This window comes from Bos mutus, chromosome 17 (genome assembly GCF_027580195.1).
Source record: "Bos mutus isolate GX-2022 chromosome 17, NWIPB_WYAK_1.1, whole genome shotgun sequence".
NCBI classification, from domain to species: Eukaryota; Metazoa; Chordata; class Mammalia; order Artiodactyla; family Bovidae; genus Bos; species Bos mutus.
In genome coordinates this window covers 19475985-19486642 of record NC_091633.1, presented here as the reverse complement: position 1 = coordinate 19486642, position 10658 = coordinate 19475985, and the positions used below count along the sequence as shown (strand labels likewise).

The following is a 10658-nucleotide window of genomic DNA, read 5'->3' as shown; positions in this document are numbered from 1 at the left end:
GGTTTATTTGTCCTAATGGTTTTTCTTTAAATGAGCAAGCACCAGAGGTCCAAATAGCAATTTCTACTGCAGTCTGTTGAGAAACTGCTTTTAAGAAATGATCTCAAAGCATTCTGTGACCCACTCAGCATAAAATAAATACCCAAGGTGGTTATCCATTGCATTGTCTCACTGTATTACTCACAGAAATGTAAGTGGCACTGTGCAGTACCAACTACCTACTAAAGAATGAAGTTTGGAAAGAAACTCTGTGAAAGCTGCTGTGATATTTACCAAAATGATGACTGAACCAAGCAGTCTGGTTTTATGAGCTCTGATCCCCCCGCAGGTAGATATTTCCAAAGCAGAGGTACCAGTTGAACATGACCAAAAAAGTGTCCTGACAGTAGTCCTTGACTTAGCATTGACAGAACTAATGAAAAGACTCAAATTATTAATCTACACTTATTGAGATCATTTCTCTCTCTCTCTCTCTCTCTATATATATATTACACACACATAACAAATCATGTTGTACACCCAAAATGAATGTTAAATGTCAATTATATCTCAATAAAAAATAACATTTTAAAAAGAAAAGTTTCTAACACTGAACAAATTATTTTAAAATTAAATATGTTTGGGACTTCACTGGTTGCCCAGTGGTTGAGGCCCAGTGCTTTCAATTCAGGTGGCACAGGTTCCATCCCTGGTTGGATCCTGATGATGCATTGTGAGTCTGAAAATTTTTGATAGAGTCAAGTATTTTTGATAGAGTCAAGTTGAGAGTGGAAGTATGTAAATATGTTGAACTGATTATTACCTCCAAATTCCACTCTGCTTATTCATATGTGAAAAAAAAAAGTGAAAGTGTTAGTCGCTCAGTGGTGGTTGACGCTTTGTGACGCCTGGAATGTAGCCCACCAGGTGCCTTTGTCCATGGGATTCTCTAGGCAAGCATATTGCAGATCAGTCGCTCAGTCGTGTCCAACTCTTTGTGACCCCATGGACAGCAGTACACCAGGCTTCCCTGTCCATCACCAACTCCCGAAGCTTACTCAAACTCATGTCCATTGAGTTGGTGATGCCATCCAACCATCTCATCCTCTGTCGTCCCCTTTTCCTCCTACCTTCAATCATTCCCAGCATCAGGTCTTTTCAAATGAGTCAGTTCTTTGCATCAGGTGGCCAAAGTATTGGGAGTTTCAGTTTCAGCATCCTTCCAGTCCTTCCAGTGACTATTCAGGACTGATTTCCTTTAGGATGGACTGGGTATATAGCTGCTATTCCCTTCTCCAGGGGATCTTCCCCACCCAGGGACTGAAACCTCTTAAGTCTCCTGTATTAGCAAGTGGATGCTTTAGCATTAGCACCACCAAGGTAATTGCTTAGTGCATCCTTTCTTCATAACAGTGTATAGAGGATTGAAGGGAACCAGGCAAGACCAAAACTTCAAGCCTCATTCAGTTCAGTCGCTCACTTTTGTCCGACTCTGTGACCCCATGGACTACAGCACACCAAGCCTCCCTGTCCATTACCAACTCCCAGAGTTTACTCAAACTCACGTCCGTTGAGTCACTGATGACATCCAACCATCTCATCCTCTGTTGTCCCCTTCTCCTCCAGCCTTCAATCTTTCCCAGCATCAGGGTCTTTTCAAATGAGTCAATTCTTCACATCAGGTGGCCAAAATATTGGAGTTTCAGCTTCAGCATCAGTCCTTCCAATGAATATATTCAGGACTGATTTCCTTTAGGATGGATTGGCTGGATTTCCTTGCAGTCCAAGGGACTCTCAAGAGTCTTCTCCAACACCACAGTTCAAAAGCATCAATTCTTCAGCGCTCAGCTTTCTTTATAGTCTAACTCTCACAACCATATATGACTACTGAAAAAGCAATATCTTTGACTAGACAGATCTTTGTTGGTAATGTCTCTGCTTTTTAATATGCTGTCTAGGTTGTTCATAACTTTTCTTCCAAGGAGCAAGTGTCTTTTAATTTCATGGCTGCAATCACCATCTGCAGTGATTTTCAGATCAGATCAGATCAGTCGCTCAGTCGTGTCTTTCTTCTTCCAAAGAAATCCCAGGGCTGATCTTCAGAATGGACTGGTTGGATCTCCTTGCAGTCCAAGGGACTCTCAAGAGTCTTCTCCAACACCACAGTTCAAAAGCATCAATTCTTCGGCACTCAGCCTTCTTCACAGTCCAACTCTCACATCCATACATGACCACTGGAAAAACCATAGCCTTGACTAGACGGACCTTTGTTGGCAAAGTAATGTCTCTGCTTTTGAATATGCTATCTAGGTTGGTCATAACTTTCCTTCCAAGGAGTAAGCGTCTTTTAATTTCATGGCTGCAATCACCATCTATAGTGATTTTGGAGCCCAGAAAAATAAAGTCTGACACTGTTTCCACTGTTTCCCAATCTACTTCCTATGAAGTGATGGGTTTTAGAGCCCCCCAAAATAAAGTCTGTCACTGTTTCCACTGTTTTCCCATCTATTTGCCATGAAGTGATGGGACCAGATGCCATGATCTTAGTTTTCTGAATGTTGAATTTTAAGCCAACTTTTTCACTCTCCTTTTTCACTTTCATCAAGAGGCTCTTTAGTTCTTCTTCGGTTTCCGCCATAAGGGTGGTGTCATCTGCATATCTGAGGTTATTGGTATTTCTCCTGGCAATCTTGATTCCAGCTTGTGCTTCATCCAGCCCAGCGTTTCTCATGATGTACTCTGCATATAAGTTAAATAAGCAGGGTGACAATATACAACCTTGATGTACTCCTTTCCCAATTTGAAACCAGTCTGTTGTTCCATGTCCAGTTCTAACTGTTGCTTCCTGACCTGCATACAGGTTTCTCAAGAGGCAGGTCAGGTGGTCTGGATATTCCCATCTCTTGGAGAATTTTCCAGTTTGTTGTGATCCACACAGTCAAAGGATTTGGTGTAGTCAATAAAGCAGATGTTTTCTGGAACTCTCTTGCTTTTTTGATGATCCAATGGATGTTAGCAATTTAATCTCTGATTCCTCTGCCTTTTCTAAATTCCGCTTGAACATCTGGAAGTTCCCGGTTCACATACTGTTGAAGCCTGGCTTGGAGAGTTTTGAGCATTACTTTAGTAGCATATGAGATGAGTGCAATTGTGCAGTAGTTTGAACATTCTTTGGCATTGCTTTTCTTTGGGATTGGAATGAAAACTGACCTTTTCCAGTCCTGTGGCCATTGCTGAGTTTTCCAAATTTGCTGGCATATTGAGTGCCGCACTTTCACAGCATCATATTTTAAGATTTGAAATAGCTCAACTGGAATTCCATCACCTCCACTAGCTTTGTTCGTAGTAATGTTCCTAAGGCCCACTTGACTTCTCATTCCAGAATGTCTGGCTCTAGGTGAGTGATCATACCATCATGATCATCTGGGTCATGAAGATCTTTTTTGTATAGTTCTGTGTATTCTTGCCACCTCTTCTTAATATATTCTACTTTTGTTAGATCCATACCATTTCTGTCCTTTATTGTATGTATTGTATGTCCCATCTTTGTATGAAATGTTCCCTTGGTATATCTAATTTTCTTGAAGAGATCTCTGGTCTTTCCCATTCTATTGTTTTCCTCTGTTTCTTTGCACTGATCACTGAGGAAGGCTTTCTTACCTCTCCTTGCTATTCTTTGAAACTCTGCATTCAGATGGGTATATCTTTCCTTTTCTCCTTTGCCTTTCACTTCTCTTCTTTTTACAGCTATTTGTAAGGCCTCCTCAGACAACCATTTTGCCTTTTTGCATTTCCTTTTCTTGGGGATGGTCTTGATCCCTGCCTCCTGTACAATGTCATGAGCCTCCGCCCACAGTTCTTCAGGCACTCTATCAAATCTAATGCCTTGAATCTATTTCTCACTTCCACTGTATAATCGTAAGGGATTTGATTTTGGTCATACCTGAATGGTCTAGTGGTTTCCCCTACTTTCTTCTATTTGTCTGAGTTTGGCAATAAGCCTCTTTCACCAGATCCCAAATAGCCAGTTAAACACTCAAAGTATTGAAAAGCATATATCTTTCTACTAAGCTATTTATTGAGTAATTATTAAATTATGGGCACCCTGCTAAGCCTTTTACATAGATTACACGATGTAGATTACATCCTGTTTCATCTTTGCAACTCACCAGGTAACATGCGAATTTTACCTGAATTTTACTTCGGATACTAGTTATGTGAAATACCATGTCGTATAAATGTCTACTAGGAAGAGCTAAACAGAAAAGTCACTCAAGGTTCCCTCAGCCCTTAGCCATTTTTGTAATTTCAGCCTACAAACTCAAAAGAGCAAAGCACAGGACCTTTAGATTGCTATAATTTAAAAGATTTATTAAAAGATTTAAGACATTGCTATAACTTAAAAATTGGAAGAAAAGTTATGAACAACCTAGACAGCATATTAAAAAGCAGAGACATTACTTTGCCAACAAAGGTCCGTCTAGTCAAAGCTATGGTTTTTCCAGTAGTCATACATGGATGTGAGAGTTGGACTATAAAGAAAGCCCGAGCGCCTAAGAATTGATGTTTTTGAACTGTGGTGTTGGAGAAGACTCTTGAGAGTCCCTTGGACAGCAAGGAAATCCAACTAGTCCATCCTAAAGGATATCAGTCCTGAATATTCACTGGAAGGACCGATGCTGAAGCTGAAACTCCAGTACTTTGGCCACTTGATGCGAAGAATTGACCCATTTAAAAAGCGCCTGATGCTGGGATAGAATGAAGGCTGGAGGAGAAGGGGACGACAGAGGATGAGATGGTTGGATGTCTTCAACGACTCAATGGACATGAGTTTGAGTAAACTCTGGGAGTTGGTGATGGACAGGGAGGCCTGGCGCGCTGCAGTCCATGGGTTTGCAGAGTTGGACACGACTGAGAGACTGAACTGACTCTCTGAAAAGATTTCCATTCAAATATAGCTTCATTATCATTTTACAGAGAGTATACTTGCTGCTAAGAAGAAACCCTCAATTTTTAAACCGGACGTGCAGGATCTAGTCTCTGTCCTTAAACTCAATCAGCACCCAGCTCAGGTGCTCTGGACTGTGGAGTAGTCTGGATGGGGTCTTGGGATGCCTCGGAACCCACGCGGTAGAGGAAAGAGGCGGGCACTAGGACCCGGAGGGAGAGTGGCAGATGCCCTCCCATTCCGGTTTTCCGGGTTTGGCGTGCTGTCAGCGGCCCTGGTCATGTGAACGTGTCGTCACGTGATAGCGTCGGTGGGCCACACGTAGGGGAATGCAGATCTGGTTCGAGTAGGGGGTTAAGGGGGCGGTGGGGCAAGATGGCGGCACACTTGTCCTACGGGCGAGTGAACCTCAATGTGCTGCGCGAGGCAGTGCGTCGCGAGCTGCGCGAGTTCCTGGACAAGTGCGCGGGAAGCAAGGTGAGGGACAGTGCGCGGCGACACCGCCGTCCGGCCTGGCCTCATTCGGTCCCTAACTGCCTGGGCTCCAGGTGTACTAGGTCTCCTAGGGCTTCCAGGGAGGAGAGCCGGCGGGAACGATAAGTCGGGGAGAGGGGCCTTTTGGTGGGGCTTCCATCGCAAAGTACGCGTGGCATCGCTGTTGTTTCGTGGCTGCAGAATAAGCCACCGTGTTGTCTCAGCCCTTCGTGAACCAGCTTGTGTCAGGTGCCCCTCCGGCCCAGAGAGGCGGATCCGGTGCTCTCTGCCCAGTTCCCACCCGAAATATTGGAACTGGGGAGGCGGCCACGCCCAGGAACGTAGCTGCACCAGTGTCCATTCATTACAAAGATCATACGTGTCGTTATAGATCATATTCTCAAAAGAATTAACATGAACTACCAACACCTTGCAATCTGCTGCTCACTTGAATCGTGAGAAGTCGTAACTATCTGAGATTTTTAACGTCAGCTTACTTAAATAGTATTGTTTTTCTTGTTAGATGTTTATTAGCACCCAATTCACAATGGAATCAGAAACCGTAGATCAGGAACTTCATAGGACTTCTTTTAAGTGGTATTACCTCCCTCCTCTCCCTTTAGGATTTATCAGTCTTCTAAGTAACTGGCAATATAACTCTGAAGAGAAGAGGAAAATTGGGGAAATTCAGCAGTCAGTATTAGAAAAAATAGGACCCCAAGAGGTGGGGTGAGTGCTAGCAGCTATGGATAGAAAACAAAAGCAGGCTAAGTCCTAGGCGCCCAGTTCCAGCTCATTAAATAACTCTGAAATCTGAATGAGATCATGGATTGTATCAGTGTCAATACCCTGGTTGTAAAGTCTATTGTATTGTAATTGTCTATAGTTTTGCGAAATGTTTGCATTGGGGGAAACTGGACAAAGCATATTGGGGAGTCTCCCTGTATTGTTTTTTCAACTGAGTATTTATAATTCTACAGATGTCTCAATAAAAATTCAATTTAAAAAAGAAAGAAAAGGAACTGACATTGGAGTTTAGCAGTAGAAATGCTAAGAGGATCCCAGAGCAGTGCTCAGTGAGGTCGTTCAGTCCCAGGCTGGAGACTTGACTTCTTTATGCTGTTTATATTCAAGGTCCTAATATGGCCTTGGACGTTTTTTAAGAATTAATTAATCTATTTATTTTTATTTTTGCTTGTGTTGGGTCTTCGTTGTGCCTGTGAGCTTTCTCTAGTTGCAGAGTTTGGGTCTACTCTCTAGTTTTGGTGTCCGGGCTTCTTCTTGCCGTGGCTTCTCTCCTTGTGGAGCACGGGCTCTCGGTGCACAGGCTCTTTAGTTGCAGCATGCAGGCTCGGTAGTTGTGGCTTGCTGGCTCTAAGGCACGTGAGCTTCAGTAGCAGCACGGGGGCTCATTAGTTGTGGTTCAAGGGCCCTTGAGCATGCAGACTTCAGTAGTTGCAGTACTTGAGCTCAGTGGTTGTGGTGCATGGGCTTAGCTGTTCCAAGGCATATAGAATCTTCCCAGACCAGAGATCAAACCCATGTCCTGTGCATGGCAAGTGGACTTCCATCCACTGTGCCACCAGGGAGTCCTGGACATGTTACTTAAACTTTCTGAGCCTTTAAAATTTTTCTCGGCGCCGCCCCGCCCTCGGCCCCGCCGCTCGCTCCGTTCCTCACGCTGCAGCCTCCGCCGTAGCCGCCGCGGAGCCCACTGCCAACGCTTCTGAGCAGAAGATGGCTGTGCCTCCCACGTATGCTGATCTTGGCAAATCTGCCAGGGATGTCTTCACCAAGGGCTATGGATTTGGCTTAATAAAACTTGATCTGAAAACAAAATCTGAGAATGGACTGGAATTTACGAGCTCAGGTTCAGCCAACACCGAGACCACCAAAGTGACGGGCAGCCTGGAAACCAAGTACAGATGGACTGAATATGGTCTGACGTTTACAGAGAAATGGAACACTGACAACACGCTGGGCACGGAGATTACTGTGGAAGATCAGCTTGCACGTGGCCTGAAGCTGACCTTCGATTCATCCTTCTCACCAAACACTGGGAAAAAAAATGCTAAAATCAAGACAGGGTACAAGCGGGAACATATCAACCTGGGCTGCGATGTGGATTTTGACATAGCTGGTCCTTCCATCCGGGGCGCTCTGGTGCTGGGTTATGAAGGTTGGCTGGCTGGCTACCAGATGAATTTTGAGACTGCAAAGTCTCGAGTGACTCAGAGCAACTTTGCAGTTGGCTACAAGACCGATGAGTTCCAGCTTCACACTAATGTAAATGATGGAACAGAGTTTGGTGGCTCCATTTATCAGAAGGTGAACAAGAAGTTGGAGACCGCTGTTAATCTGGCCTGGACCGCAGGAAACAGCAACACTCGCTTTGGAATAGCAGCCAAGTACCAGATTGACCCTGATGCCTGCTTCTCGGCTAAAGTGAACAACTCCAGCCTGATAGGATTAGGATATACTCAGACCCTAAAGCCAGGTATCAAACTGACACTCTCGGCTCTGCTGGATGGCAAGAACGTCAATGCTGGTGGCCACAAGCTTGGTCTAGGACTGGAGTTTCAAGCATAAATGACTATTGTACAATCGTTTAATTTTAAACTATTTTGCAGCATAGCTACCTTCAGAATTTAGTGTACCTTTTAATGTTGTATGTCTGGGATGCAAGTATTGCTAAATATCATGTTAGACTTCCAGGTTAAAGATGATTCAGCTTTAGAGTGTTACCCTCTCAGAGGTACAGAAGAAACCCAATTTCAAAAAAGGTCCTTTCAGCTGTAGACTTGGTGGGGAGCTTGCTGGCCCCATTAGAGATGTCAGGTTTCTTTTTTACCTAGAAATGGCGGCAAGTGGAAGCTGATAATTTGCAGGCACTTTGTAAATTCCTATTGAGTAACTGAATGAAATTGTAACTTCCTGAGAATTGAACCTTGGTTTCCTCCCCTAATTGATTGAGGAGAGGCTCTTTGTTTGATGGTGTGTACAAACTTATCTGAAAGGGACTTTTTTAGGCAGGGACTTTTTCCACCTCCATCCATCACCTCTTTTACACAAAAAGTAGTCTGCAGGGTGTGGTAGCTGTTTCTTTTGTGCCATTTTGGGGTGGAGAAGTTGTGATGAAGCCAATAATTCAGGACTTAATTCCCTCTCACGTTGTGGTTTTTTTGCCCTTGCACCAGAGTATGAAATAGCTTCTAAGAGCCCCAGCTGCAAGCTGGGAAGAGTCTCTGTGACTGTAATCACATGGTGACAACACTCAGAATCTAAATTGGACTTCTGTTGTATTCTCGCCACTAAAGTTTATTTTTTAGCAGTTTAATGGGTACATTTTAGAGTTCCATTTTGTGTGGAATTAGATTCTCCCCTTCAAATGCTGTAATTAACATCACTTAAAATAAAACTTGAATAAAATATTGAAACCTTAAAAAAAAATTTTTTTTCTCAAAATAAACTTTGTAATACCTATATCAGAGGTTTTAGTTTTTATAATTGAATTGTATGCTACTTATAAAATAGTAGGTTGAACTGTTGCATTTGACAGTTTCCATGTGGTTCAGTCTAATAATAATACCGTGACACAGATACACAGCAAACTACAGTTCCTTGTTTCCTCTAATTGTTCAGTTGCTCAGTCGTGTCCAACTCTTTGCAACCCCATGGACTTTAGCACTCCAGGCTTCCCTGTCCTTCACCATCTTCTGGGGCTTGCTCAAACTCATGTTCATTAAGTCAGTGTTCCCATTCAACCATCTCGTCCTCTGTCGTCCCCTTTTCCTCCTGCCTTCAATCTTTCCCAGCATCAGGGTCTTTTCAGCTCTTCACATCAGATGGCCAAAGTCTTGGAGCTTCAGCTTCAGCATCAGTCCTTCCAATGAATATTCAGGGTTTATTTCCTTTAGGACTGACTGGTTTGATCTCCTTGCAGTCCAAGGGACTCAAGAGTCTTCTTCAGCACCACAGTTCAAAAGCCTCAGTTCTTCAGTGTTCAGCCTTCTTTATAGTCCAATTCTTGCACCTATACGTGACTACTGGAAAAACCATAGCTTTGACTAGCCTGACCTTTGTTGACAAAGTAGTGTCTCTGCTTTTTTAATATGCTGTCTAGTTTGGTCATAGCTTTTCTTCCAAGGAGCAAGTGTCTTTTAATTTCTTGCCTGCAGTGATTTTGGAGCCCAAGAAAATAAAGTCTGTCACTGTTTTCATTGTTTGCCCATGTATTATCCATGAAGTGATGGAACTAGATGCCATGATTTTTGTCTTTTGAATGTTGAGTTTTAAGCCAGCTTTTTCACTCTCTTTCATCTTCATCAAGAGGCTCTTTAGTTCCTCTTTACTTTCTGCCATAAGGGTGGTGTCATCTGCATATTTGAGGTTATTGATATTTCTCCCAGCAATCTTGATTCCACCTAGTGCTACATCCAGTCCGGCATTTCACATGATGTGCTCTGCATATAAGTTAAATAAGCAGGGTGACAATATACAACCTTGACATACTCCTTTCCCAATTTTGAACCAGTCTGTTGTTCCATGTCTGGTTCTAACTGTTGCTTCTTGACCTGTACACAGCTTTCTCAATAGGCAAGTCAGGTGGTCTGGCATTCCCATCTCTTGAAGAATTTTCCAGTTTGTTAGAATCCACACAAAGGCTTTAGCATGGTCAATAAAGCAGAAGTAGATGTTTTTCTGGAATTCTCACTTTTTTTATGATCCAGCAGAAGTTGGCAATGTGATCTCTGGTTCCTCTGCCTTTTCTAAATCCAGCTTAAATATCTGGAAGTTCTTGGTTCACATATTGTTGAAGCCTCCCTTGGAGAATTTTGAGCATTACTTTGCTAGCATGTCAAATGAGTGCAATTGTGCAGTAGTTTGAGCATTCTTTGGCATTGCCTTTCTTTGGGATTGAAATGAAAACTGACCTTTCCCAGTCCTGTGGCCACTGCTGAGTTTTCCATATTTGCTGGCATATTGAGTGCAGCACTTTAACAGCATCCTCTTTTAGGATTTGAAATAGCTTAGCTGGAATTCCATCACCTCCACTAGCTTTGTTCCTAGTGATGCTTCCTAACGCCCACTTGGCTTTGAAGGACAGTGATTAAATCTTAAGTTTCCTAGGACTGCCAGTAACATTACTTGCCTTGATGCTGGGTTTTTTTTTTTTTTTTTTTTTTTTAAGATCCACATGATATAAATGTGACCAGAGCCAGTTACAGTCTGTTTATTCAGACTTTGGGGGCAGTAG

At 43.1% G+C, this 10658-nt stretch overlaps 2 protein-coding genes across 2 annotated transcripts in view; both read left to right on the top strand.

Moving 5' to 3' along the window:
* The first annotated feature begins 5236 nt into the window (after positions 1–5236).
* Positions 5237–10658, top strand: part of VPS33A (VPS33A core subunit of CORVET and HOPS complexes) — a 31416-nt gene continuing 25994 nt past the window's right edge. Inside the window, exon 1 of the mRNA XM_005904695.3 lies at positions 5237–5404. Within this exon, the coding sequence (XP_005904757.1) occupies positions 5303–5404 (102 nt within the window). The 5' untranslated portion in view covers positions 5237–5302. The remainder of the gene's footprint in view (positions 5405–10658) is intronic.
* LOC102276673 (non-selective voltage-gated ion channel VDAC1) lies at positions 7043–8851 on the top strand. The gene has a single exon (XM_070386243.1). The coding sequence runs from the start codon at positions 7139–7141 to the stop codon at positions 7988–7990; it is 852 nt and encodes a 283-aa protein (XP_070242344.1). The 5' UTR covers positions 7043–7138; the 3' UTR covers positions 7991–8851.